Below are 23,178 nucleotides of genomic sequence, written 5' to 3'. Positions count from 1 at the left end.
GACGAAATTATTGTCTATATAGAATCTGTTTAGTTTGTTTATTTGGTAATTGTTCTTATATCAGTCATTTGAAGAAAAAATAAACTGTGAGAAGTACCACACGTACCTTTGAGCTCAAGACAAAACCAATTAAAGTAAGAAAATATGCCTTTGCGAACATTGGATCTGAACTATGATTTTTAATCCATAATCAATGAGTGTTTTTGCTCTAGTTAGCAAAAATGTAAGCGTTATTTTGATTTTTTTTTTTTTTTGCAGCAAGCGACAATGAAAATGAGTATGATATTATTATATTAAAGAAAGATATGATATTATTATATTAAAGAAAGAATATGTAATCAAGTAAAGTGTTAGGTTAGTATTTTCAATCTTTTGTAACAAAGTGTCCGTATATAACTAAGTGGCGTTCATTGGTGTGTGAAAATTCAAAATGCGTTTCACAATTAGGTCATGATTAGAAAAAATAAATACTTTAAATAATAACAGAAATTTAAATAATATTTAGCTGTATGTTTTCAACGTCTTCAAAAAAACTCTTTTTCCTTTTTTTTCCTTCAAATTTCACACACTAAAAAAATTAATACGAGCTTGATCAATGTTTTTCACTGTTTGCAAATCTACTTTGAAAAAAAAATATTTGGCAGTTTGTACTTAATATGAGGTAAAAAGCTGAATTCGTAATGAAAGGAAGAAACGTCAATGAATCTTAAAGATATCTATACAAACAAGCACGGGTGTTACCCGATTTTCTATTTACAAAATGACTCATAAAAAGGGTTTTGTCTCTCAGGATCAGGTTCTTTATATTTCATATTTAATACAATGGTTAATAAATGTTGGTATTTTAAGCATGAAGTATTAAATGATAAATTATATTTTAAGACATCTGAGAAAACCTTAACAATAGCATATTCTAAGAATGTACTATGGACTGTTTAAAACCAAATCTAAGAAAATCTTAAATGAAAAAACTACTACAAAGCAATTATTTTGACAATCTCTTTCCGTCAACCTAATAAATACTGTAATAATGATTAAGAATTCTGCACTCTATCGGCAAAATATTACCAGCAATTTTGTTTTTGCAGCAGATAATAAAAAGGAAAAATGGTATGTTATTCTCATATAAATTTAAGCATATATATTATGAAGTGGTTTCAAGTGTTATAAAAGGGTTTCGTTTATTTTTCACAGTGTACATGACAGTATAACTAAATCAAATTTATAGATGAGTGTCAAAATGTCTTTTAATATATGGTTGAAAGATCATGGTCAGATTTTGGCCAAATCTTAACTGTCTGTAATGCCTAAAAACGCTTTTTCTGATAATGAACCAAATTTAAGTCACTGTGTCAGTCATATAATTTAATGCAAGATACATAGTTCACATTTCTTTTTTATGTTCACAAGGCTCATGCCATATTTTATTTACATTGGCTCAATATGCCGGCTATTTTTCTTTCAATCTGATTTTTCTCTCTGCAAATTCGTTTTAAGCTGATATAAACAGTTCCTAGCGTTTTCCCACATTCATTCAAGATCTAAGCCTTGCATTTTCTTTCTAACATGCAGAATAACCCAAAGAAGCATTGTAAACATTAAAAACGTAAAAGATAAATTTTGACCAAACTGTAACCATATGCCTGTTTAAATTATAGAAAAAAAATTGATCCGTATTTTTTCAACGTCATTAAAACCTTTCTTTTCTCTTCAAAGGCAACATAGCTTAATTCATGATTAAAAGGAAAAACCGTCGATGAGTCCTAACAATATATATAAAAACAAGCCGGTATGTTAATCGGTTTTCTGTTTACAAAATGATCTATAAAGATGTGTCGTATCTCAAGCTCTCTAAACATCATTATGCCCTATTTAATTCAAAAGGTAAATAAATGCTGGTATTTTACGTATAAAGTTTTGAATAATTTATTATAAGTAAAGACACATCCGATAAACAGAATGATAATATATCATAAGAATGTAATTATACTATGGACCAATTCTACAGAATTCTAGAATACAAAAACTAACAACAAGCAATTATTTTATCAATCCCTTTCCTACCAACTCTATAAATACTTTAACTGTAACAAACGTTCTAGCCATTTTCATATACCATGAAACTGTTCGCATTGGACATGATTGTCTACTTCTTTATCAGTCTCCTAATTCCATCGTTCATATCTTGCGTAAATGTAAGTGTCGACTATGAGGTGTTAGATACTCCATTATTAGATATAAATCACTCTACAGAACCGACTTTCAGAGAACCGACATTTTCCTACAAACAAGAGGTACCTTACTATGATAGAAACGAGACTTTGTTCAGCACCACCAGTCGGTCTTTTCTTGCATCATACGGAAGATGTGCCGTACAGTGTATCGAGGACCTGAGCTGTAACGCTATCGAACAGTGTCGTGTCCCTGGTGGTTCTGAGTGCAGGGGAACCACTGGTCTCCTGAAAACAACAACATCAGTCTCGATAGGAAGTCCATGTAAACAGTTCTTATTGGTAAGGACTAATTTGCTAAAAGTCAATTTTATGTATTTCAAATAATTCAAAATGTCTCTTCACATGTTTGACACTGTATTTTGACTTATAGGATTTTTCCTGCGGCGAAGACACCGTTAAAGACAGAAGAACTGGTTTATGTGTATATCGTAAGATTTTGTTTATTCTTTTAGAGAAAACAACACATTAAACAACAAGGAATGCATTTTTGGTTATTCTAGATTTTTATAACATATATCACCAATGAATTGAAACTTCCATTTACGAACTTACCTGAATAAAACATTAATGTCCCAATCACATTTTATCTTTTAATATCTTTTTGTAAAAAACATATTTGGGATAAATTGGAATTTACAGAGATACTTAATGAGATAAAAGCGTATTATTTTTACTTTCGATATTCAGATGAAATTTTTGTGCGAAGATGTTCAACTAAATAAACCATTTCGAGAGAAAAAATAACTATAATTCATTCACCTTCAAAATTTTGGAAGTGGTCATCTAGAAAGTTATCATTCCTGTGGAAATCTGAAGAAAATTCCCATATTTACACATAGCTTTTCTATTTTTGTATTTTTGTCTTATGGTTGTATTTTCTCTATTAAAAAGCTCTAGTGAAAAATCAACGCATCCAATGAGGAACTTAACTTGTTGGTTTGTCCTAGGGATAATATCAAAGTTGATTTCTTTCAAAGCCAAATCTCTCTTATTTAAGCACATGATAATATAAAGCGGCGTTAACAAATTACTTTTTTAATAAAGAAATTGAATTACTGGTATTTATACTGGTTATGTATTTTTATAAATGTCCTTTTTATAAAGTTTTGCTCAAACATTCTCCTCCAATATACGAGTCGTTTTTTTCCTTCGGTTTTACGCTAGATAGTACTTTATAATACCGAAAATGATGATATTGTAAACGCCTTTTAGCACTTTTGTCGGAATAATATAATAAGATCAACTTAAATTTTTTTTCTTTTATTCTTAAACAATTACAAGTTTTCAATACAAAATAGTATGTACTATGTATTAAAAAAAACGAAGAGTCGGAATTTTTCTCATTGAATAAATCTTAATAGTACCGACACAAAATTATTTTAACTATATTTTCCAGGCTGCTGTAATTTATCATTTTTTTTTTATATCATTTAGTTCTATGTTCGGATTGTGACTGTGTAAGACAATACATATCAAAGCCTGGAGGATATGGTTTAAACTTGGAAGGAACCCTTGTTTTCGCCTTATGTGAATTTGAGACAAATCAAACCTGGACGGTATGTCTTATATTTTATATCTAATTTTAGGGAGTAACAATATGATTAAACATAAGTCAATAATTATTTTTTTTTAATTCTGATAGATTAGATTACTTGTATTAAAACAAAACAAAGGTATTCATTTAAAATACTAGTTATTAAGTAAGCGAACATTTTTGTTAGAGTTCTGTTATTAAAAGTACTTTATGTAGCATTATTATATGTCATACAGGTTATTCAAAATAGACATAATGGATCTGTTGATTTCGGTAGAACTTGGCCAGAGTACACAAATGGATTTGGATTTGTGCTAACAGAGTACTGGATAGGTAAGCCATCATACCACACATGATACATGTACATTGTAACTATCTTAAATACACACATGTAAAGTATACCCACACAGTGGAATACTATTACAACGTTAATTGTGAAGTCGCAGTTTATCATTTCTCTATACTCCAATGCCTTTCTTTTGCATGTAACATTGATAGGAACTGAATATATCCATCGACTGACTCTGTCTGGATTGACCACCGTAAGAATTGATCTGGAAGACTACGACGGTAACAAAAGATATGCAGAGTATAGCTTGTTCAATGTGTCTGATGGGAATGATCACTACAGACTGACCGTGTCAGGATATTCCGGAACTGCGGGTACGATATGATAAAAACTTTTATGTTAGGATTTCTATTTACATTTACAAATGCGACAGTTACCAAGATTTTTTTCAAGAAAATACTTGCAGGTTGGAGTCTGAATTACACTGTGTGTACACAAAGAGAAAAGTGAAAATCGACACAGCATCTGATTAAGTTTAACATTTTTTTAAAGAGCAATCGATGACATTGGCGCATTAATGAATAATACAATGTATATACTAGTAGTTGACCTATTCCAACGTTTTTTATATCTGGGGGGTTTATTGTAACCAAAAACCTCAAAACCCGAAAGTTAAATAGTCTTTACTACAAAATTTTAAAAAAAATCTTAATTATATATGTAAACTGTCTGTGTCTTTAAACTATCATCGGGCCCACAAAATAAAATGGTCATTGTTACCATAATAGAGCTATGACATTTATTGCCTGAATTATTATAAATCTAGTTGTTAGTATAATTACTTTTCTGGCATAGCATCGAAGATTTATCTATATAAGACTATAAGGAATAAGCTCAATAAGCAATTCACCATCTTAACAACAACAAAAATTATCAAATTTGATTCATATTTTTTGTTTATTTTTTTTAATTTCCGTCCACCTATCAGATAAGTCTTGGGTTTTAAGAATGATATTCATTTTAGATCTCTTGCCCTCTTTGGGGTTTCTATTTAAAAAAAAACCCATCAATTTATCAATGTATAATTTTTTTTTATAATATATCAGCGTCTCAAACTTCAAGCAAAACATTACGCTTTACAGACTTTATGAAATTGACCATATCAAGTTTGATAATGCGACAAACGTATTTTAACAGATCTTCGTTTAATTTTTAAACTGTTTTGTCACGAATGTATATTTTGTTATATTCATGTATGTACATGCATACTCATAATTATGTAAACACGTAATTTTTATTTCGAAAAGATAGAAATGTAGGTATCATTCAATTTGTAGGTGACAGTATGTCATCGATTGTTGGAGATGAGAAGGCTGACGGTGAGATGTTTAGTACAACTGATAAAGACAACGACCGAGCAAAATCAAACTGCGCTGCACAAGGGAGAGGGGGTTGGTGGTATGGGAAATGTACTTTTAGCGGCTTAAATGGTGAATATGACAATAACAGCAAGTTTAAAGGAATCAACTGGCAAACCTTTAGAGGAATGAGCTACTCTCTGAAGGCGTCAAAAATGAAGCTGAGGAGACCGTAGACTATACTGATCAACTTAAAAGTGACGTAAAACAATTACACATGGAAATCGTTTGTGTTATACTTGAGAATTTTTGACAAAGTTTGAAAAAAAAATAACAGTATAACATTTTTGAAATCATAAAGGAATCGATATTTGTGTAACTTTCTTTTTTAATCTATCATATATAACATGATGCTGCAGCATTTTTTATTTGTACGTGTCATATGTACCTAAAAGCTTATAAAAATAATTTTACATGAATCACATATACATGTACATATTATTGATACTCATATCCGACTAACGCCTTATAAATTTTAGATTTCTATTATAATCATGCGTCCATTTTACATTAGTGTGTGCAGTAACATGTGAAAAAGAGCGTTCCTTTATATTGTATTCTTATGAGGTTGAACATGCGCAAAACACACTGTCGCCTGTGTGGAACAGGTATTGACTTAAGGTTTAATTTTATTTGATTTAGCACGCGTAAGTATTTTTCATTAATATTTTTTACTGGCAATTTTTTTTTCAGAAAAGTCCAATACACATGTAGTATAAAGCGTGTCATTGACCTAGTTGTTTGAAAGTTTATTTCCTCATTACATGGATGTGTCTTTCTTATCCAATAGTTATGTTGTTGATATCAATAGAATGTGGGGGTTTTTTAATTATAAGTAAAAACCACCCTTTAGTAATACTGTTCGTCCAACATACAGTGTTCACGACTTTTTAATAAAAATGATTTTCATTGAAATATTCATATTTTTCTTAAAGGAAAAAATGAAAATGTATTCCTTCTTGTAATTTAAAACTTGGACACTTTAGTAATATTTTCTAATTCATTCTCTTAAACAAAACATTATTTTCTATTATACTTTCATGTTAAATACAGTAATCTGATTGGATTAGACGCAGTTGGTAATCCGTTCTATTACCCTCAGCATACTTGGCAATGGGTAACACAACGAATTGTTACATGTGCGTAAATTATTCATTTCTTTATAAAAGCAGTAAAGTTTTCTTTAAAATTAAGACATTCAGTATAATAAAATAAATAGTGCCTGTTTGGGAGGGTAACTGTTGAAATTGACAACCCAAGAAAACCATTGTCAGCCGACGCCAAACAGGCACTATTTATATAATATAGCATTAAAGAGACGGAATAGTTACGGTTTTGTTTCTTTATAATTGGGAAATATTATCCTTGCATTCAAGAACTTACAATACGCGTACATGTCCCTTTTTCATCGTTGCCTCACTATCAACGGACAAATTTAAAACGTTGATCATTAATTAAAAGGCATTAAACAATTGACAAATTTTTTAATAGGAATCACAATTGTTTCAGGGTTAAAGTTAAACAGTGCAAACTCATTCGGACGTATTAATAGTTATAACACACACTAAATGTACACATTTTTTGCGCAGATTTTGGTTTAATGGATTAAAAACAAATATTTCTTTAAAAAAATCAAAAAGCAAAGACTATTAAAAAAAAAAAAAAAAAAAAAAAAAAAAAAAAAAAAAAAAAACCTTCGAAAATAAATGCAAAACAGCCGAGTACTAAAGGTACATCATATATTTTTGATGTATAAATTGTAACATTGTCAATTTACTTTTCTTGTTGTTCTGGTATATACGCATCTAAAAGATTTAAAAATTTGCCTTTTAAGACTGATGAGTAAATTAACATTTCAAATTAATAAGTTATATAGTTTGAAAGAATTTTCTGACATTTTTACAGAGTAAATTGTAAGTTTTGTAAGTTTCATTCAATTATGAAGTTTTATAAGTTTAGATCTTGCATATTAATATATACATTTATCAAATTAAATGTTTTCAATTCATGTCAACAAACTTATAAAATTAGGGAAACCAGACGTTTGCGTCCATATCGAAGAGTGTACATGTAGTTAATCATTGTGAAACATCATATTTTAGTTGTTAAAGTTTGATTTGCAGCATAATTTTTTAAATTTTACATCCAAAAGTTTATGTGTCATTTGAGTGACTGTACATACTTATTCAAACAACTTGTATATATATAAGTACAGAGGTTGCAAGAACTCTCAAGTTGGAATAAACCTTCCCAAAGTCAACGATTAGGATCTTCATAAAGCGAAGGAAAATTCACCATTTTAAAACTCACCCGACCGGGGCTTGAACTCACGACCTCTTGAGTCAGTTTTTCTCTTGCCCAGATGGCCGAGTGGCAAGTGGTATTGTCGCTAACTGCTAGAAATTCGGTTTCAAAAGCCGTAAGTTCTATGGAAGGTAATCGTGTTAAAAAATTCAGACATGTAAACTTGTAAATCCGAATATGCAATTGTGTTGATGTGTGAGCCCGAGTATGAATGAGTGTAATTTCGATCGTATAACCTAACAAACTCAGGGATAAACACTTTAGAGTTGACCCCACAGGCATTCAATTTTCCCTACAGATGCTTGATTGCAGCTGTAAAATGTTGTTTGTTATTTTCATGTAACCTGCTACTATAATACACACTTTCCATCTGTAATCTCTGCATTTGTATTTCCGTTTTCTGAAATATCACGGCTGACATGTTACAAATTGACAAATGTAAAGTCTACAATTTTGTCGAATTTTGACATGACCATATATGGAAACAGTGACGTCTCTAATAGAAAAAGGCTAGCTGCAGATAAAGGCATGCCATAATCGCCGAAATAGGGACGGAGTAAATAAAAAACAATATTGGGTAGGCCTATAATCATTTTATCTCTGGATAACAACATTTCATAGAAAGAATTATTTTTCGGAAAATCAAATTATGAGATTGGTTGCACATTTTATCAAATGAATGTATAAAGGATGCGTGTAAAGAATTCGATTGGCTACGGATATCTTCTTAGAACTTAAAAAAGTTACATTTTATGACTTTGTTTGAATACACGTGTATAAAGATATATATATGTATTATCATTCATAGGCGTCGGAACCGGGAGGAGGGCTACGGGGGGTTTAGCCCCCCCCCCCCCCCCCCCCCCCCACACACACACACACGTTTTTCCCAAGTGAGACCTAATCATTAGGAACGTAGCATCAGAGAGGTTTCAGCCCCCCCCCCACTATTTCCTCGCAACAAACAAACTTGTTCCTAATAAGACCTTAAAAAGAATGAATTGTTAATAGTGATATTGAAAATTGGAGTCACAGTAGGTATACTAGCACACCCCACTCCCAACTCCACGGATTAGGATTTTCATGATTTTGGGAATTCTTGTCAAGATTTCTGATGATTAGTTTTGCCCCCTCCTTCAGTTTGCTTCTGACGCCACTGTTATTAGAGTACATGCAACAAATTGTTAAAGTATAGGCCTCGGCTGAATTAAGAAAATATTTCCAAAAGCATCCTTATCGCTACTACAAAGTTGGGACAAGAACACCCCCCCCCCACACACACACACACACACACACACACCGCGAAAAATTACACGGGGTCGGCCAGCCGAGTTGCAAAGTATCGATAGGAAAAACAGACTATTTAATTACACTGGTTTTGAGATTGTGATTAATATGAGACATAAGAAGCGACACCCTCTTTAAAAAAGTAAATGAAAATTCCAAAGATAAAGTTAACTGTCGTGAAATTAAAATGTTTATATAAATAATTTTAAGAAATGGGTCTTTGCATTGTCGGCAATATATAGGGGGGAAAAGTCTATCATGCAGGTAAAAATTGGCATTTTTTTTATTTCAAGCAATTATTACGGGATATGAGTATGACGTCCTGAATGTCGGTTTAATACAGACTCACTTTGTGAAACTGGTTGATAAAAATTTTCTGGAGAGCTATTATGATATAGCTTTACAGCAACTTGAAAACTAGCAGGTCTGTAGCTCCCGGTCTGAAAAAATTGAACGACCTGGGAGCTACAGTGCCTCCCATAGTACATGTAAAAACTTCAATTTACGGCGCATACAAATATGCGCTAGTTTTTTATTATTATTGAAGATTGTGTTATTATTTATCTTTCACATACACAACAAAAAAAGTATAAATACATGTAAAGTAACGTAAATTTTTCCGCGAAGATGTGACAGCAAACCGGGTTTTCTTTTGTGTGAACAGTATCCATAATCCATTTGTCAATCCTGAATTGATAAATAATACCTATCCAAAGAAATGTGGTACTCTATATGCAATGTTTTTGCCCAAAAAAAAGTTCAACAGCTGATGTTTTTCATAAATTGTCAGAAATCAAAATCCTAGAAATTTGCATACCTCTGATATATGTATAATTGATCTGTTAAAGACCAACTTCCTATCTTGAAAACTGTTCGAGGAGATATCGGTACAATAAGGGTGCCTTTTTGAAAGCCACTCGCCCGCCAGCAATTTTTACTATTTCAATAATTGGAAACCCGCTTAAAAATCTTCTCTCAAAATTCTTAGAATTCAAAAGCAATGGAGTTACATGGGACCTCACGGCGGTATTCGAACCCCATGCAGCTCAAAATATTTTTTCCCCCTTAGGAAATTTCTTGATCCGTCTCATTTCTAAAAAAGAGTACGCATTAACTTATATTATAGTTTAAATTACATGTCATTTTTTTTTTTTGAGAAATAAGATATTAGGCATATTTTTTATAATACCATGAGAAACAACAATTATGTTAATAATTGTATTTATGTTTTGAATGCTATAATTTTATTTGCTGATTTATTGTATTTTTCATGTTTATGTTTGATTAGATAAGTTGCATTTCTTTCCCAGGCCTTGTAGAGGTCGTTGGCCATATTATGTAATTTCCCTGCAGTGGTCACTGTCCATATCTATTTTTAGCCCAAATTCCTAGTCTAAAAATCTCCCAGTGACCTATTATGTAATTGCTAAAAATTCCATGGTGTAATTCTCCCCAAATTTAATTTAATAGCCAATCAAATTAAGCGATACGATCACGTGGTTTGATGCGGTCAGTATCTGACCAGTGAGAGTAGGGTCATTCTGTCTTCATCTATGAGAGTGTTAGCACGAGTAATGTTTTGATACAGTAGGTTTTTGAAACGCAGTTTCTAGTTTTTTGTTGTATGCGATATCGCATGATTATTTCTGCTGGTTCCGGTTGGGGTACAATATGTAAACAATGAGTATTTAAATGTGTGCGTGATTGGACATTCTTACATCAGAAGATTAAGAGATTACTGTATGCAGACAGAAACAGACAATCTGAATTTGGACCCTAAAGTGTTTAAAGTATCATTTAGAGGGAAAGGCGGTTTGAGATTAAGCAAGCGTGTCTTCAGGGCGGAGATTCTGCATTTTGACTCAATTTCTGATGTGGTGTTTTTACAGATTGGTGAAAATGATATCTGTGAAAGTACAAACAGTGAGAAATTAGCTAGGGATATTATATCTGTTGGACAGTATTAAAGAGATGGTGTTGGAGTAAAATTAGTGATAATAGGCCAGTTAATTCGCCGAATGCAGTTTGCATCATGCCAAAATTTTAACGTCTTTGTGGTTCAGACTAATGAACATTTGAAACGTTTTGCTGAGCCCCTTGGTGGAATTTATTTCTGGGGACATCGGGGGTTTTGGAAGGACTTTCATTATTTAGGCCCGGATGGTGTCCATCTGTTGTGTACCCCTGCCGAGGACCAGCCCATGAGGAAGTTTCGCCGCAGCATTAGGAATGCGGTGATCCTGCACTCAAAAGTTTTGAGGCCAGTATGATTTTAGATCTTATGTGCTACCACTCTAGAATAATGATATTCAATGATATGTGAATATATATATCCATATTTATATATATTTACATTTTATTTGTTTTAATTAAGACAGTGTAGGGGCAGTTTATGTCTTAACTCCCTGAAATTTAAATGCGTGATTTTTTCATGTTGATGAGTATCAGTTCAAGTTTTACCTTTCATTTTGAACTAAGCGTTTTGGCTGGAACTGATAAATTTTTATTTGGTGAGTTTGCATACTAAAAAATGATGAAGGAATATTGGGTCTGTGTTACCCATATGGCCAGGGACATGTTTCCTTCCAATTATGAATTTAATGTTAACATGAAATTAAAAATAATGTTCAGACTATTTAGTTACATGAATGTTTGGATCTACATGTACTAATAATGATGAAGGAACATTGGGTCTGTGTTACCCATATGGTCAGTGGGACATGTTCCTTACAATTATGAATTTAATGTTAATAATGTTATGTAATTAAAGTCATGATGGACTATTTAGTTACATAATGTTTGAATCTACATGTACTAATAATGATGAAGGAACATTGGGTCTGTGTTACCCATATGGTCAGTGGGACATGTTCCTTACAATTATGAATTTAATGTAAATAATGTTATGTGATTAAAGTCATGATGGACTATTTAGTTACATAATGTTTGAATCTACATGTACTAATAATGATGAAGGAACATTGGGTCTGTGTTACCCATATGGTCAGTGGGACATGTTCCTTACAATTATGAATTTAATGTTAATAATGTTATGTAATTAAAGTCATGATGGACTATTTAGTTACATAATGTTTGAATCTACATGTACTAATAATGATGAAGGAACATTGGGTCTGTGTTACCCATATGGTCAGTGGGACATGTTCCTTACAATTATGAGTTTAATGTTAACATGTAATTAAAGTCCTGTTGGGACTATTTAGTTACATGAATGTTTGAATCTACATGTACTAATAATGATGAAGGAACATTGGGTCTGTGTAACCCATGTGGTCAGTGGGACATGTTCCTATTATTATGAATTTTATGTTAACATGTACATGTATATCAAAATCTGTGTTGGTATTCGCTTAACTATCAGGTCAAAATACCAAGTACATGGTTGAAATCATCTGTTAATGCAAAAGTTATTATGAAAAAATGCTTATGGGTTAGGCTAATCATATATGTGAAAGGACAGGATTCATACTTATTATTCTTATTATATATTTAGCTATTATGCCACCCAAAGAGAGAGCCAGGAGAGATAATGTGGCAACAGGAGGAGTACCACCACCAACTGAAGTACATAATGGGAAAAAGGGCAAAAAAGAACCCGAAAACAGGCGGAGACTGACACTGTCAATGTGCTATCAAAGCTTGATTATGAACTTCTGGCAAAAGAAATTGTAAACCAACAAAAAGCTGCTAGTGAGAAACAAAACATCGGTGAAAGTGTTGGGCAACCTCCAATGGTGAATTCTGTTGAGGATACTGCACCAGTAATTGGGGAAGCTATACCGGCGGCTGCCACAATTCCTGCCTCTGCACTGGGAACATTACTGGATAATGTGTTCACAGGTGAGCCCGCAGGCAATTTATCTCAGAGTACGGGTAGTAGTTTTGCATGCTTTAGTAGCCCTCAAATTCACTTATCAGATTGTGTGCCTCTAGGAGCATCAGTTTCCTCCAAACTGCAACTTAAAATTTGGAACAATGAATTTGTGGACTTAAAAAATTTATTGCCGACCTCAGGAGATGAACCCCTTTCAATTGTGGTCTCGAAAACTGTTCGATGAGATATCGGTACAATAAGGGTGCCTTTTTGAAAGCCACTCGCCCGCCAGCAATTTTTACTATTTCAATAATTGGAAACCCGCTTAAAAATCTTCTCTCAAAATTCTTAGAATTCAAAAGCAATGGAGTTACATGGGACCTCACGGCGGTATTCGAACCCCATGCAGCTCAAAATATTTTTTTCCCCTTAGGAAATTTCTTGATCCGTCTCATTTCTAAAAAAGAGTACGCATTAACTTATATTATAGTTTAAATTACATGTCATTTTTTTTTTTTTTTTGAGAAATAAGATATTAGGCATATTTTTTATAATACCATGAGAATAATATTACGGAAATTAGCGCATTCGTCACATCGGCAACGATTTTCAATCATGCCTCAATTTTTTTCTTAAAATAATACCGGTATTTTCGATAGAAAAGGTGTCGTTTATTAAAAGGGACATGGTCACGATTTTGGTCAAATTCTATTTTTTCTGTTTTTAGTATTTACAATGCTTAAGGAATGCATTTTTAATCATCAAATAAAATTTGAGAGTCATTCGTAGAGTTATAAGCAAGATACAGAGCTCACATTTCTTTGTCATGTAAACAAGGCTCGTGCCCTGTTTTTGTTTACTTAGGTCCAATATACCGGTAGAAAATCTTTTTCAAGCTAATTTGTCTATCTTTTTATTCATTTTAAGCATAAATAAACAGTTCCTAATCTTTAACACAGTAATTATAGGTCTAAAACTGGAATTTTTACTTCATCATTCAAAATGTAAACAAAAGCTTTGTTTACATAGCAAAGAATTGTAAGATCTGTAACTCGCTTAAAACTCAACAAATCACACTCATATTTTGGTTGCCCATTAAAAATGCCTTACTGAAGCATTTCTAACATTAAAATCAGGAAAATAATTTTTGACCAAAATCGTGACCATGCCCCTTTAAAAGCTTTTTGCAATAATTTAGCTGAATATAATGTTTATTTTTCGTCCATTCCGGCGATTACGGCATGCCTTTTCCCGCAGCAAGACAGTTGCCATATAAGGTTATGTCAAAAGTCGACAAACTTGTAGACTTTACATTTGTCAATTTGTATCATGTCAGATGTCCTTTAACCGAGCCTGAAGGTACAAATGCAGAAACTACGGACTGAAAGTGTGCAAAGTTGAAGGTTTAATCAACAAATGTAAACAATAAAGTTTCAAAATGTGCATCATGCGAAGGAACTGGGTCAAATCTTACACGTGTTTATGCCCGAGTTTTCTAGGTTACACGATCAGAATTACACATATTCATACTCAGACTCACACATCAACACGATTACATATTCGGATTTACAAGTTTACATGTCTGGATTTTTTAACACGATTACCCTCCATAAAGTTCTAGTTCCGGATAGACATTCAAACGCAATACATTTGCATTAAACATGGCATTTCTAAACAATACAAAAGCAAAATTTATGAAAATATAGCATATTAAGATTTTTGATATGTAAAAGGGGAAAATGACGTTGTGGCCGAACATATTTCATTTGTTTTGTAATTTAGCTGCCATCATCAACATTTTGTAATCACTAAACTAATTTACTTATGAATGTCAATATGACATTATTCAGCATATGCACTTGACAACCAACGTTATTCTGCCACGGTATCTGTTTTCTAAAACGAGTTTTGTCTAATTAAATGACGCGTAAAGAAAAAAAGTACTGATGATGATTACGATAATACAGCGTTATACAGTTACCAACATCATAGAAATCTTCAAAACGTTTGATATCATTCACCTTATAAGGCTGTTTTTAAATTTGGACCTTATACAAACCCAATACAAACATAGAGATATGCTACCCGCTGTGCATACCTGTCTGAAGAACACTTGTACTATACCTTCATTTTAATGCATTTCCTACACTTACATTGTAACAAAACATAAAACAGTGTACTTTTTTATGGTATGCCTTTCAAATCCTAATGTATACGTCAGTCTGGTGCAGGGTATAAAAAGAGATCTTTAAAGAAAAAGCTCACTATAGAAAATTGACCAAAGTGTCATATAATTCTAAAACACAGCTATATCGAAACATATATAAAAAGTCATTTTTGCCCGGTGTTTACAGTCTGATGTTTAATACCGGACATTGCCTTCAATTAGATTCTTGTAACCCGATACTATACGCATTGATGAAAACTTACACAAAGCAATGCTTTTAAACATGAAGTGTTTAGAAAATATAAAGCTTGGTTAATAGAAATCTGTGAAAGTGTTATCAAGTCATTGTAAAGAAACGATTAAACGTGTACTCTTTGAAAGTATCGTTTGCTACCATACAGGTATAAAAAAAAACCTAATTGATTACTGACATAAAAATATGTGATAAAATACCCCTTGAGTGCAAGAATCAGTTCACTCTATTTCTTACAAAGAACTGCCTACATCGTATAAGAGATTAATTTACTATTTCTTAAAGGAAGTTGAAATATTCAGATGATTGCAATGATTGCTCTCATTAATATTTGTTTCTTTTTGACATCATTTATAAGTTGCTCCACAGGAATGACTTTCAGAGATCTGGAGTTTGCTTACAGGAGAGAAGTACCTTACTATTCTAGAAATGAGACCTTGTTCAGCACCACAAACCAATCTTTCATCGCTTCATACGGACGATGTGCCGAACAGTGTATCGAGGATTTGAGTTGTAACGCCTTAGAACTGTGTTCCATACTAGGTGGTTCTGAGTGCAGGGCTACCACCGGTCTGCTCAATACAGCGTCTCAGACATACAAGACTGAGACTTGTAAACAATTTGTAATGGTAAGATATGTTCTTTCAAATTGAATTGTCAATGTCACAGATATGAAGAACTTTATACGAAATGAGTTAAATTTGGCCTCCATAATTTCACATTTTTTAAAGTGTTTCGGGTTCAAGCATGCGCTATATGTTTTCTGAAAGAGAAACTGCTTGAAAACAATTGTCATGTGCTAAAAATGTTGGGAAAAGGTAGTGTTTACGATGTCATATTTCTAAATTGTGGGCCGTTGAATCAAAACGAACATTATGTAAAAACATCATACATATATATCTGTACAAAGAAAACGAAGAAATACAGTGAAATGATGATGCTCATTTTAGGAGGCGATTTTAGGCCCATATCATATATAATCCTTCAATTGATTATTTTTAAATATGAATAAACCTTTACATACAAATTATAATAAGTTGTAACCAACTGTGTTGTGATATACTTCGGCAGGACTTGTCGTGTGGTGACGATTCCTTTCCAGATAGAAGACAGGGCCTTTGTATATTTGGTAAAAGTTTTTATTTCTTGCCCCTGGTAGTCAAAATTAAATTAAACAGAATATTTCTTTTTTACACGAATACTTTATTTGACAATTTCAATTGTTTTGCATCTAATCGCGAGAATTTAAATTCGCGAAGGTCATTTATGTCATAAATCCCTTTAGTACAAAACTGTTTGAAAAATGAAAGCGTGATTTTAAGATCCGTGAGGGTTGCTTGTCGCGATTTTACACGGATAATAATTCCTCGCGTTTTGTTAGGAATGTACAGTATTTTTTAAGCTTTTTCCGTCTAAATTGAATTTAAAACAATAATAATATCTTTCAGTCTATTTTCACGTTATAGTTTTTCCCTGTCCCATTTTTTTTACAATTTGATATTAACATTTGCAAAATTTCTGTTTCCTTACATGAACCTATAGAATAGCGAAAACGTTCAATTCTGTGTAAACTTTTCCAAAATTTCACGATGATCATAACACGTGTTTATCGCTTGTTGGTGGGATTATTGTAAACTTCAAATCTCGGTATATTAAACAATTCTGAACAGTTTGCCTTTTTCAAATGTAAAAAGAGGTAAAAAAAAAAAAACAGCAATGTTAAAAAGTTCACCGGGATTTGAACTTGGTTGAAACATGATGCTGTTTATTTTTAAATAATTAAAACATTTTGTTATTCATTTCAATTTGTCATTATTCAGAAATGTTACACGAAGTGGATAACTTAACCTGGCTTATTTGACAGAATACTAGTGCCTTTACTAAAAGTTCTTCGAATTTGACACGTATTACTGTTGCTAGCATATTCTAAGGAAGCGTCGTCATTTTTATCAATAAAATTTTTGTAGATGACTGTTCAGACTGTGATTGTGTCAGAAAATACAAAACAGAGTCTGGAGGGTACGGTTTAAATATGGATGGGAATCTAGTGTTTGTTTTATGTGAATTTGAATCTAATCAAACCTGGACGGTAAGATATATGTTATATTTTATACACTGTTCAAAACACTACTGAACTATAAAAAAATATTATTAAATTGAAATATTTGAATCAATTCACACTTACAAATAACATTTTCTCAGTGTCACAACAATATACATTCTATATGGAACGAAAAAATACTAGTTGTACAAAAATTTATGCTTCCTGTCAGTTTATAAAATTGTATTCTTTAATATGTTCTAATATTTTCGCATCATATACAATAAGTATACATAACCAATACTTTGCAGACATAGAGGGCAACACAATGTTTCGAAGATCAATATAATTAATAACAATGTGAAATTAATGTTGTTGTTGACTCTGATACAGGTTGAATTAATGATTAAATATTTACACGTGCAGTGTATACTTTTAATGAAGCAGTTTACCTATAAACGTGTACAGGTCATTCAGAATCGACATAACGGATCTGTCGACTTTGACAGAGGTTGGCAGAAATACACAGATGGATTTGGATCAGTGCTTACTGAGTACTGGATAGGTAACAATCACTTTGCATATGGTAATCATTGTGGCTTTTTTTTTGCATTGTAAAACTACATTTTTCTGTAAGGGTTTTATTTTTGCTATAAATTTTAAAGGGGTCAAAATGAAGTCCCTCAACACAAAGAAAAATGCAATTACATGTATTTCTGTTTTTGAAAAGTTCCATCCAGCTTTTCAGTTTTCAATAAAATGCACATGCCATGAAGATAAGCCTGATGACATCGTTTCTTTGTTCATTCGTTAGGTTACAGCGATTTTCCAATGATATTTTTTTCCGATATCTGTTAGGTTGTTTTGTTTTGGGTTTGTTTCGGATGGAAATAGATGAAACTTCGATTAATAAATTCTAGTGTTTGCCTTACATTGATTTAAGTGTACGTCTTGCTCAAGTATGTATACGTTTGTTGAAAATCAGTATAACTATAATTCTGTTGAAACAGAAATCCTGTGTCAGTAGTGATAGTGTTTTAAAAATATACGCTCAATAACCCTATACAATTATTAGCACGGCTTAATAAAAATTGATTTTTAGAGAACAAAATCTATGAATTATAAAAAAAAATAAATAAAGTTAAAGTGATTTATAGGATGAGTTACCGTTATACGATGAGTAAGGAACACAATTTCATTGATTAGAAAACGGGCTAAAATAAAATGAGATACTTGTTTGCCTTTGAAATAAAACATACAAGTATTAACACGCGTTTATTTAATAGCGATGAATTACGGTATCTACAAATCATTTCCTTAATCAATTTTATTGTTAGGAACTGAATATATCCATCGACTGACCCTGTCTGGATTAACGACAATAAAAATTGATCTGGAAGACCATGACGGAAACAAAAGATATGCAGAGTATAGCTTGTTCAATGTGTCTGATGGGAATGATCACTATAGGCTGTCCATATCAGGTTATTCCGGAACTGCTGGTACAAAATAGCTAAAACTTTGGATAAATTCTATATAAACAGATTGAATGTCTAAACATTCCCCTTTTCTAATGTTGTTGGGATATTTAGTAGAAATACATTACATTTTTCTTGTAGGTGACACAATGTCATCTGTTAATGGAGATGAAAAAGCTGATGGAGAAATGTTTAGTACCTTTGATAATGACCTTGACACTTCCGGTAAAAACTGCGCTGCACAAGGCAGAAGCGGCTGGTGGTATGGAGGATGTACTTATAGCAGCATAAACGGCGAATATGATAACAACAGCAATAATAAAGGAATCAACTGGAAAACTTTTAGAGGAATGGGCTACTCTCTGAAAGCGTCGAAAATGATGGTTAGACGTTCATAAACTATAGTGGTACCAGTGTAAAGAACGCGTCTTGTTACATGTAATAGCACTCAAAAATAGTTTAAGGGGGGTGTGTGGCTATATTGTACATTTGAGGATAAGAATGTAAACATTTCTTAAACTGGCTTGTTTATATCTGAAATTGGTCTAAAATATCGCCAAAATATATTTAAGCAATAATTATGAAGTCCTTTGTTTGAAAATTATGCAAAAAGGAACGGGACATTGCCTTTTTAATCACTCAGCTGTGGAACTGCGCTAAAGACTTCTTTTTAAGATTTAAAAATCTGCATAACTATGAAGAGGGTTCATTGGTGTCCTCTCTCCAACCGTTTGTTGAGAATAATGTCTAAGCTTGCTTATTCAAATTGTAACTTTGTCTCAAATTAGGGTATAATATTCTTAAAATGGGCCCCAAAAAGCACAAGATATATTTGTCTGTGTCTATGAAGGTACATTGAAGTTATATTTTCATTAAAATATAATGTTTACTCTTTAATTTAAGATAATTACTTTTTTGACTTCTGCCCTACTTCTAAAAAGAATTTCAATTATACTTATAGAACTGAAAACACCCCCGTAAAACAAACATGAGACAGATAAAGATATATATATATATATATATATATATCAAATTCAAAACGGGTTGTGTTAAATGATCTTTTTTCTATGAAAATATAACGTCAATGTTTCCATAGACACAGGAGTTCTAAGTATAGACTGGATACGTCTTATTCTAAAAGAAAAGCTCTCATGCCAACTAATGAAAATAGGGTACCCTATTTTGAGGCAAAATTTCAACATAAATGTTCAGAATTCAATCTTTTTTCAACAGATGATTGTAGAGAGGACCCAAATGAACCCCCTTCATATTTTTTAAGATTTTTAAATCTTTAAAGTAAGTTCGTAGCTGCGCAGTTCGACAGCTGTTTTAAGATATTAAAAAGGCATGTCCTGTTCTTGTACATGTATGCATAATTTGCATATAAAACAACGTGTGGAATCTCATATAAACTGCTTTCATATCTTTTGGCAACATTTTTGGTAAGTTTTGGACAGAAACAAGCCAGTTCAAGAAATGTTCACATTGTCATCCTCAATGTACAAGATGGCCGCACACCCCCTTAATCATTTGGCTATGCTACATATAAGTAGCAATCATTGAAAATCAAACATATGTTTTATTGTAATAATTTTCTTCAGAATATGAAATGTGTGATGCTTGTCCAAGGACCCATTGTTATTAGGTTTATTAGATTACTATTGATGATATGTCAAAGACTTAAAGTAAACATTGTGTTTATAATGGTTTATAACCCTATTTATTCAAGATCCTCAATTGTTTGAGCTAACAATGTTTTTATCTTCAAAATGAATGAAATTAATAACTAATTTTTGTCGAGATTTCCGACACTTAGAATAAAACAAATGATAAAATAAGATAGGTTATTCATAGAAACTTGGAAAATATCATAATTTTACCAACAATCAGTTTACGAAGTGTTTTAGAGAATAGCATTTAATATCAGGCGGTAATTGACGTTTTTATGACCAAATCCAAAAAAGATAGTTCTCATTTAAATACACAGTGTAGGAACGAAAGTGTACAGTTTTGGGTAGTGCTGTTCGTCGTAGCTTGTAAACAAATCGAACACGTAGCTTTACGTTCAGTCGAAGGTAGTGTGAGGTGATTTTCATCAAATGTATCGATCAATGGATTTTAAAAAAACTTATGTGTTACGGTAATAAACCGTTGTATGTATTCTTCTTGCAATATATCAAGTGAACATTTTTAAAAACAATATCCATGGTCACACTTCAATATCAAAATTATTGTTATGTACAAAATGCAATCATTAAAACTGAAATAAGGACATGAAAAGTTGGATATGTATCACAAAAGAAAAACCTGACCATGCTTTTTGTAAGTTTGCCAATATAAGTAGAAATTTTACCAGAATATCACGAGGTGTGAGTTTTATTACTGTATGCGTAGCGCAAAAGCATTGAATGTTTACTGTACGTGTAGGGCAGTTAAAAGCATTGTGAGGTCTGATTTGAAGAAGTTTGGTTTTGGATGGTAAATTAACGCAACAGAAAGACACTGATATAAATGAACTTTTATTACTATTTTGCTGCAATTCACCTTTTCTAAATAAATATAAAAACCAAATAATCACCACAAATAATTCGTAAAGAATTATAAGGCGCATCAAATTGAGGTACATGTACATCTTTAAGTTAATCTTGTTCGACAATTGACGTCCTTTCGTCATGAAGGTAAACATACTGGTGCTAATTCTCTGTGTATGCGAGTTATCGTTATTGGTTATTGTTAAACGATATCGTAAATAATGGCTTATAAAGAAATATAATTTACATAATCAATTAAAATTAGTTGCGTTTTTTCACAGGCACGTAGCATCGTTTTCAAGAGAAGGGGGCATACAGGAATTTCGGGAAATCCCCAATTTAAAGAACTCTAGGGATAGCTTTTGCACATGACGTTATGTATTATTCTCATAACAAAAATATATTTCGTTTACCTTGTCTATTTAATAAAAAATCAAAAAATACATTGAAAAGTCCAAAACGTTAGAATTTATAACGGTCTTAAAAGATGAGTTTGAATTGAAAAGCATGCAAATCCGGCCTATAAAGTGAACAGGGGTGGTTTAGAAAGAAACACTGCCTGACTGTGTTAGTGCAGTAAAAATTTAACCCCACCCAGCCAACTCCCTGCTTAAACGTTGTGTAAATGAATATTCAATAAATTTAAAGCACCATGACTTGTTTTTTCAATTATATTTACTTTCTAGATTAAACTGTATATTGTAAAAACTTTTTTGTTTGTCATTTATTTAAACAATAAAATGCTTTTTTGTGTAATTCATGCGGGATATGAAGGTGCGACATTGCAGAAAAAATACATAACCTGCGTTTTTTCTGTAATTACCGCTACCTTCATTACCTGCAGAAATCATCAAAGAAAGCATTTTATTGTTTATATTTAAATCTTTTCTTTTAACAAATTAATAAATTGATTGTAAAATGTGAGTGAAATTCACTAAATTACTGTTAATGTACATCAGTACACTAGCTAAAAGAAACAGCAAAATCTTCTCGGAGATTTTAGTCTGACATCATCATGAATATTTCGAGTAGTCAGTGATTTTTCTTGGGTCGATGCAGGTTTCGACCACTCAATAAACGGGCGTGTAGATTTTAGTCTGACTGATTCTATAGAGCTAAGAATTAGCTACAAGTTTCCGTAAAAAATAGAGGGAATCATACTTGGTAGATGTAAATATTTATGTTTATATGTTTGGACGCCTGTAAGGATGAACTCATTCATATAACATTTGGTGCATGAATAATGTTTATGTTTTTATTTTCAATACATGCATATGTAATTATATAGTCAGAAGTTGGTGAAGTACACTTAAACTTGACGCATAAATACATGTTTAATCCTGTATTGTTTATGTAGGTTATCCCCCCTTAATAGCTCGTTATACAGTTGTATCAATTCATTTTTCAAGTAAATAACCGAAACTGGTTTTCAGTGTTCAGTAATTCTTTGTGTCCTTTCATTCTATATATTTCATATATTTAACGAGACAGTACGGTAAATCTTATAAAAAAAAAGACTAGAAAAAAGAATTCTGATCGGGTTCGGTATTTTTGTACTACTGCTGCAGGTGTTATGTGTTACAGGTTTTTGAAAACGGCATTTAAAATAAATTGCTTTCTTTCGATAACATATACATGTAGTATTCTTTTATTATTATTAATTTTATAAAACATCCTGATAAATGATACATGGAAAGATCCTGGTATTCGATAACTGAATGAGAAGATTTTAATCAGACGAAAAATGAGAGCTTACCCCAGTGTCAGTTGAGGAGCTATCCAAACTGTCATGACAACCAAACACTTT

The 23,178-nt window shown here is 32.1% G+C and overlaps 2 protein-coding genes and 1 pseudogene across 2 annotated transcripts; all 3 read left to right on the top strand.

Moving 5' to 3' along the window:
* The first annotated feature begins 2,117 nt into the window (after window positions 1-2,117).
* On the top strand, window positions 2,118-6,288 carry LOC128161083 (microfibril-associated glycoprotein 4-like). The gene is made up of 6 exons (XM_052824329.1): window positions 2,118-2,513; window positions 2,605-2,662; window positions 3,669-3,790; window positions 4,005-4,101; window positions 4,267-4,431; window positions 5,395-6,288. The coding sequence occupies exons 1-6, from the start codon at window positions 2,118-2,120 to the stop codon at window positions 5,649-5,651; spliced, it is 1,095 nt and encodes a 364-aa protein (XP_052680289.1). The 3' UTR covers window positions 5,652-6,288.
* Window positions 6,289-7,837: 1,549 nt separating this feature from the next.
* On the top strand, window positions 7,838-19,392 carry LOC128160283 (ficolin-3-like). Its single transcript, XM_052823573.1, has 7 exons — window positions 7,838-7,944; window positions 15,680-15,950; window positions 16,393-16,450; window positions 17,289-17,410; window positions 17,831-17,927; window positions 18,700-18,864; window positions 18,982-19,392. Exons 1-7 carry the CDS (start codon window positions 7,838-7,840, stop codon window positions 19,236-19,238), a joined length of 1,077 nt encoding a protein of 358 aa, XP_052679533.1. The 3' UTR covers window positions 19,239-19,392.
* On the top strand, window positions 10,794-12,769 carry LOC128160284 (uncharacterized; annotated as a pseudogene).
* Window positions 19,393-23,178: the final 3,786 nt, after the last annotated feature.

This window comes from Crassostrea angulata, chromosome 8 (genome assembly GCF_025612915.1).
Source record: "Crassostrea angulata isolate pt1a10 chromosome 8, ASM2561291v2, whole genome shotgun sequence".
Lineage (NCBI taxonomy): Eukaryota > Metazoa > Mollusca > Bivalvia > Ostreida > Ostreidae > Magallana > Magallana angulata.
This window is presented reverse-complemented; position numbering and strand designations above follow the sequence as displayed.

Bases quoted from the DNA above. Each gene is read 5' to 3' on its own strand.
- LOC128161083 (XM_052824329.1), top strand. From the start codon at position 2,118: ATGAAACTGTTCGCATTGGACATGATTGTCTACTTCTTTATCAGTCTC. The intron at 2,514-2,604 runs GTAAGGACTAAT...TTTGACTTATAG, and splicing joins CATGTAAACAGTTCTTATTG to GATTTTTCCTGCGGCGAAGA. The intron at 4,432-5,394 runs GTACGATATGAT...TTCAATTTGTAG, and splicing joins AGGATATTCCGGAACTGCGG to GTGACAGTATGTCATCGATT.
- LOC128160283 (XM_052823573.1), top strand. From the start codon at position 7,838: ATGGCCGAGTGGCAAGTGGTATTGTCGCTAACTGCTAGAAATTCGGTT. The intron at 7,945-15,679 runs GTAAATCCGAAT...ATCATTTATAAG, and splicing joins AAATTCAGACATGTAAACTT to TTGCTCCACAGGAATGACTT. The intron at 17,928-18,699 runs GTAACAATCACT...TTTTATTGTTAG, and splicing joins GCTTACTGAGTACTGGATAG to GAACTGAATATATCCATCGA.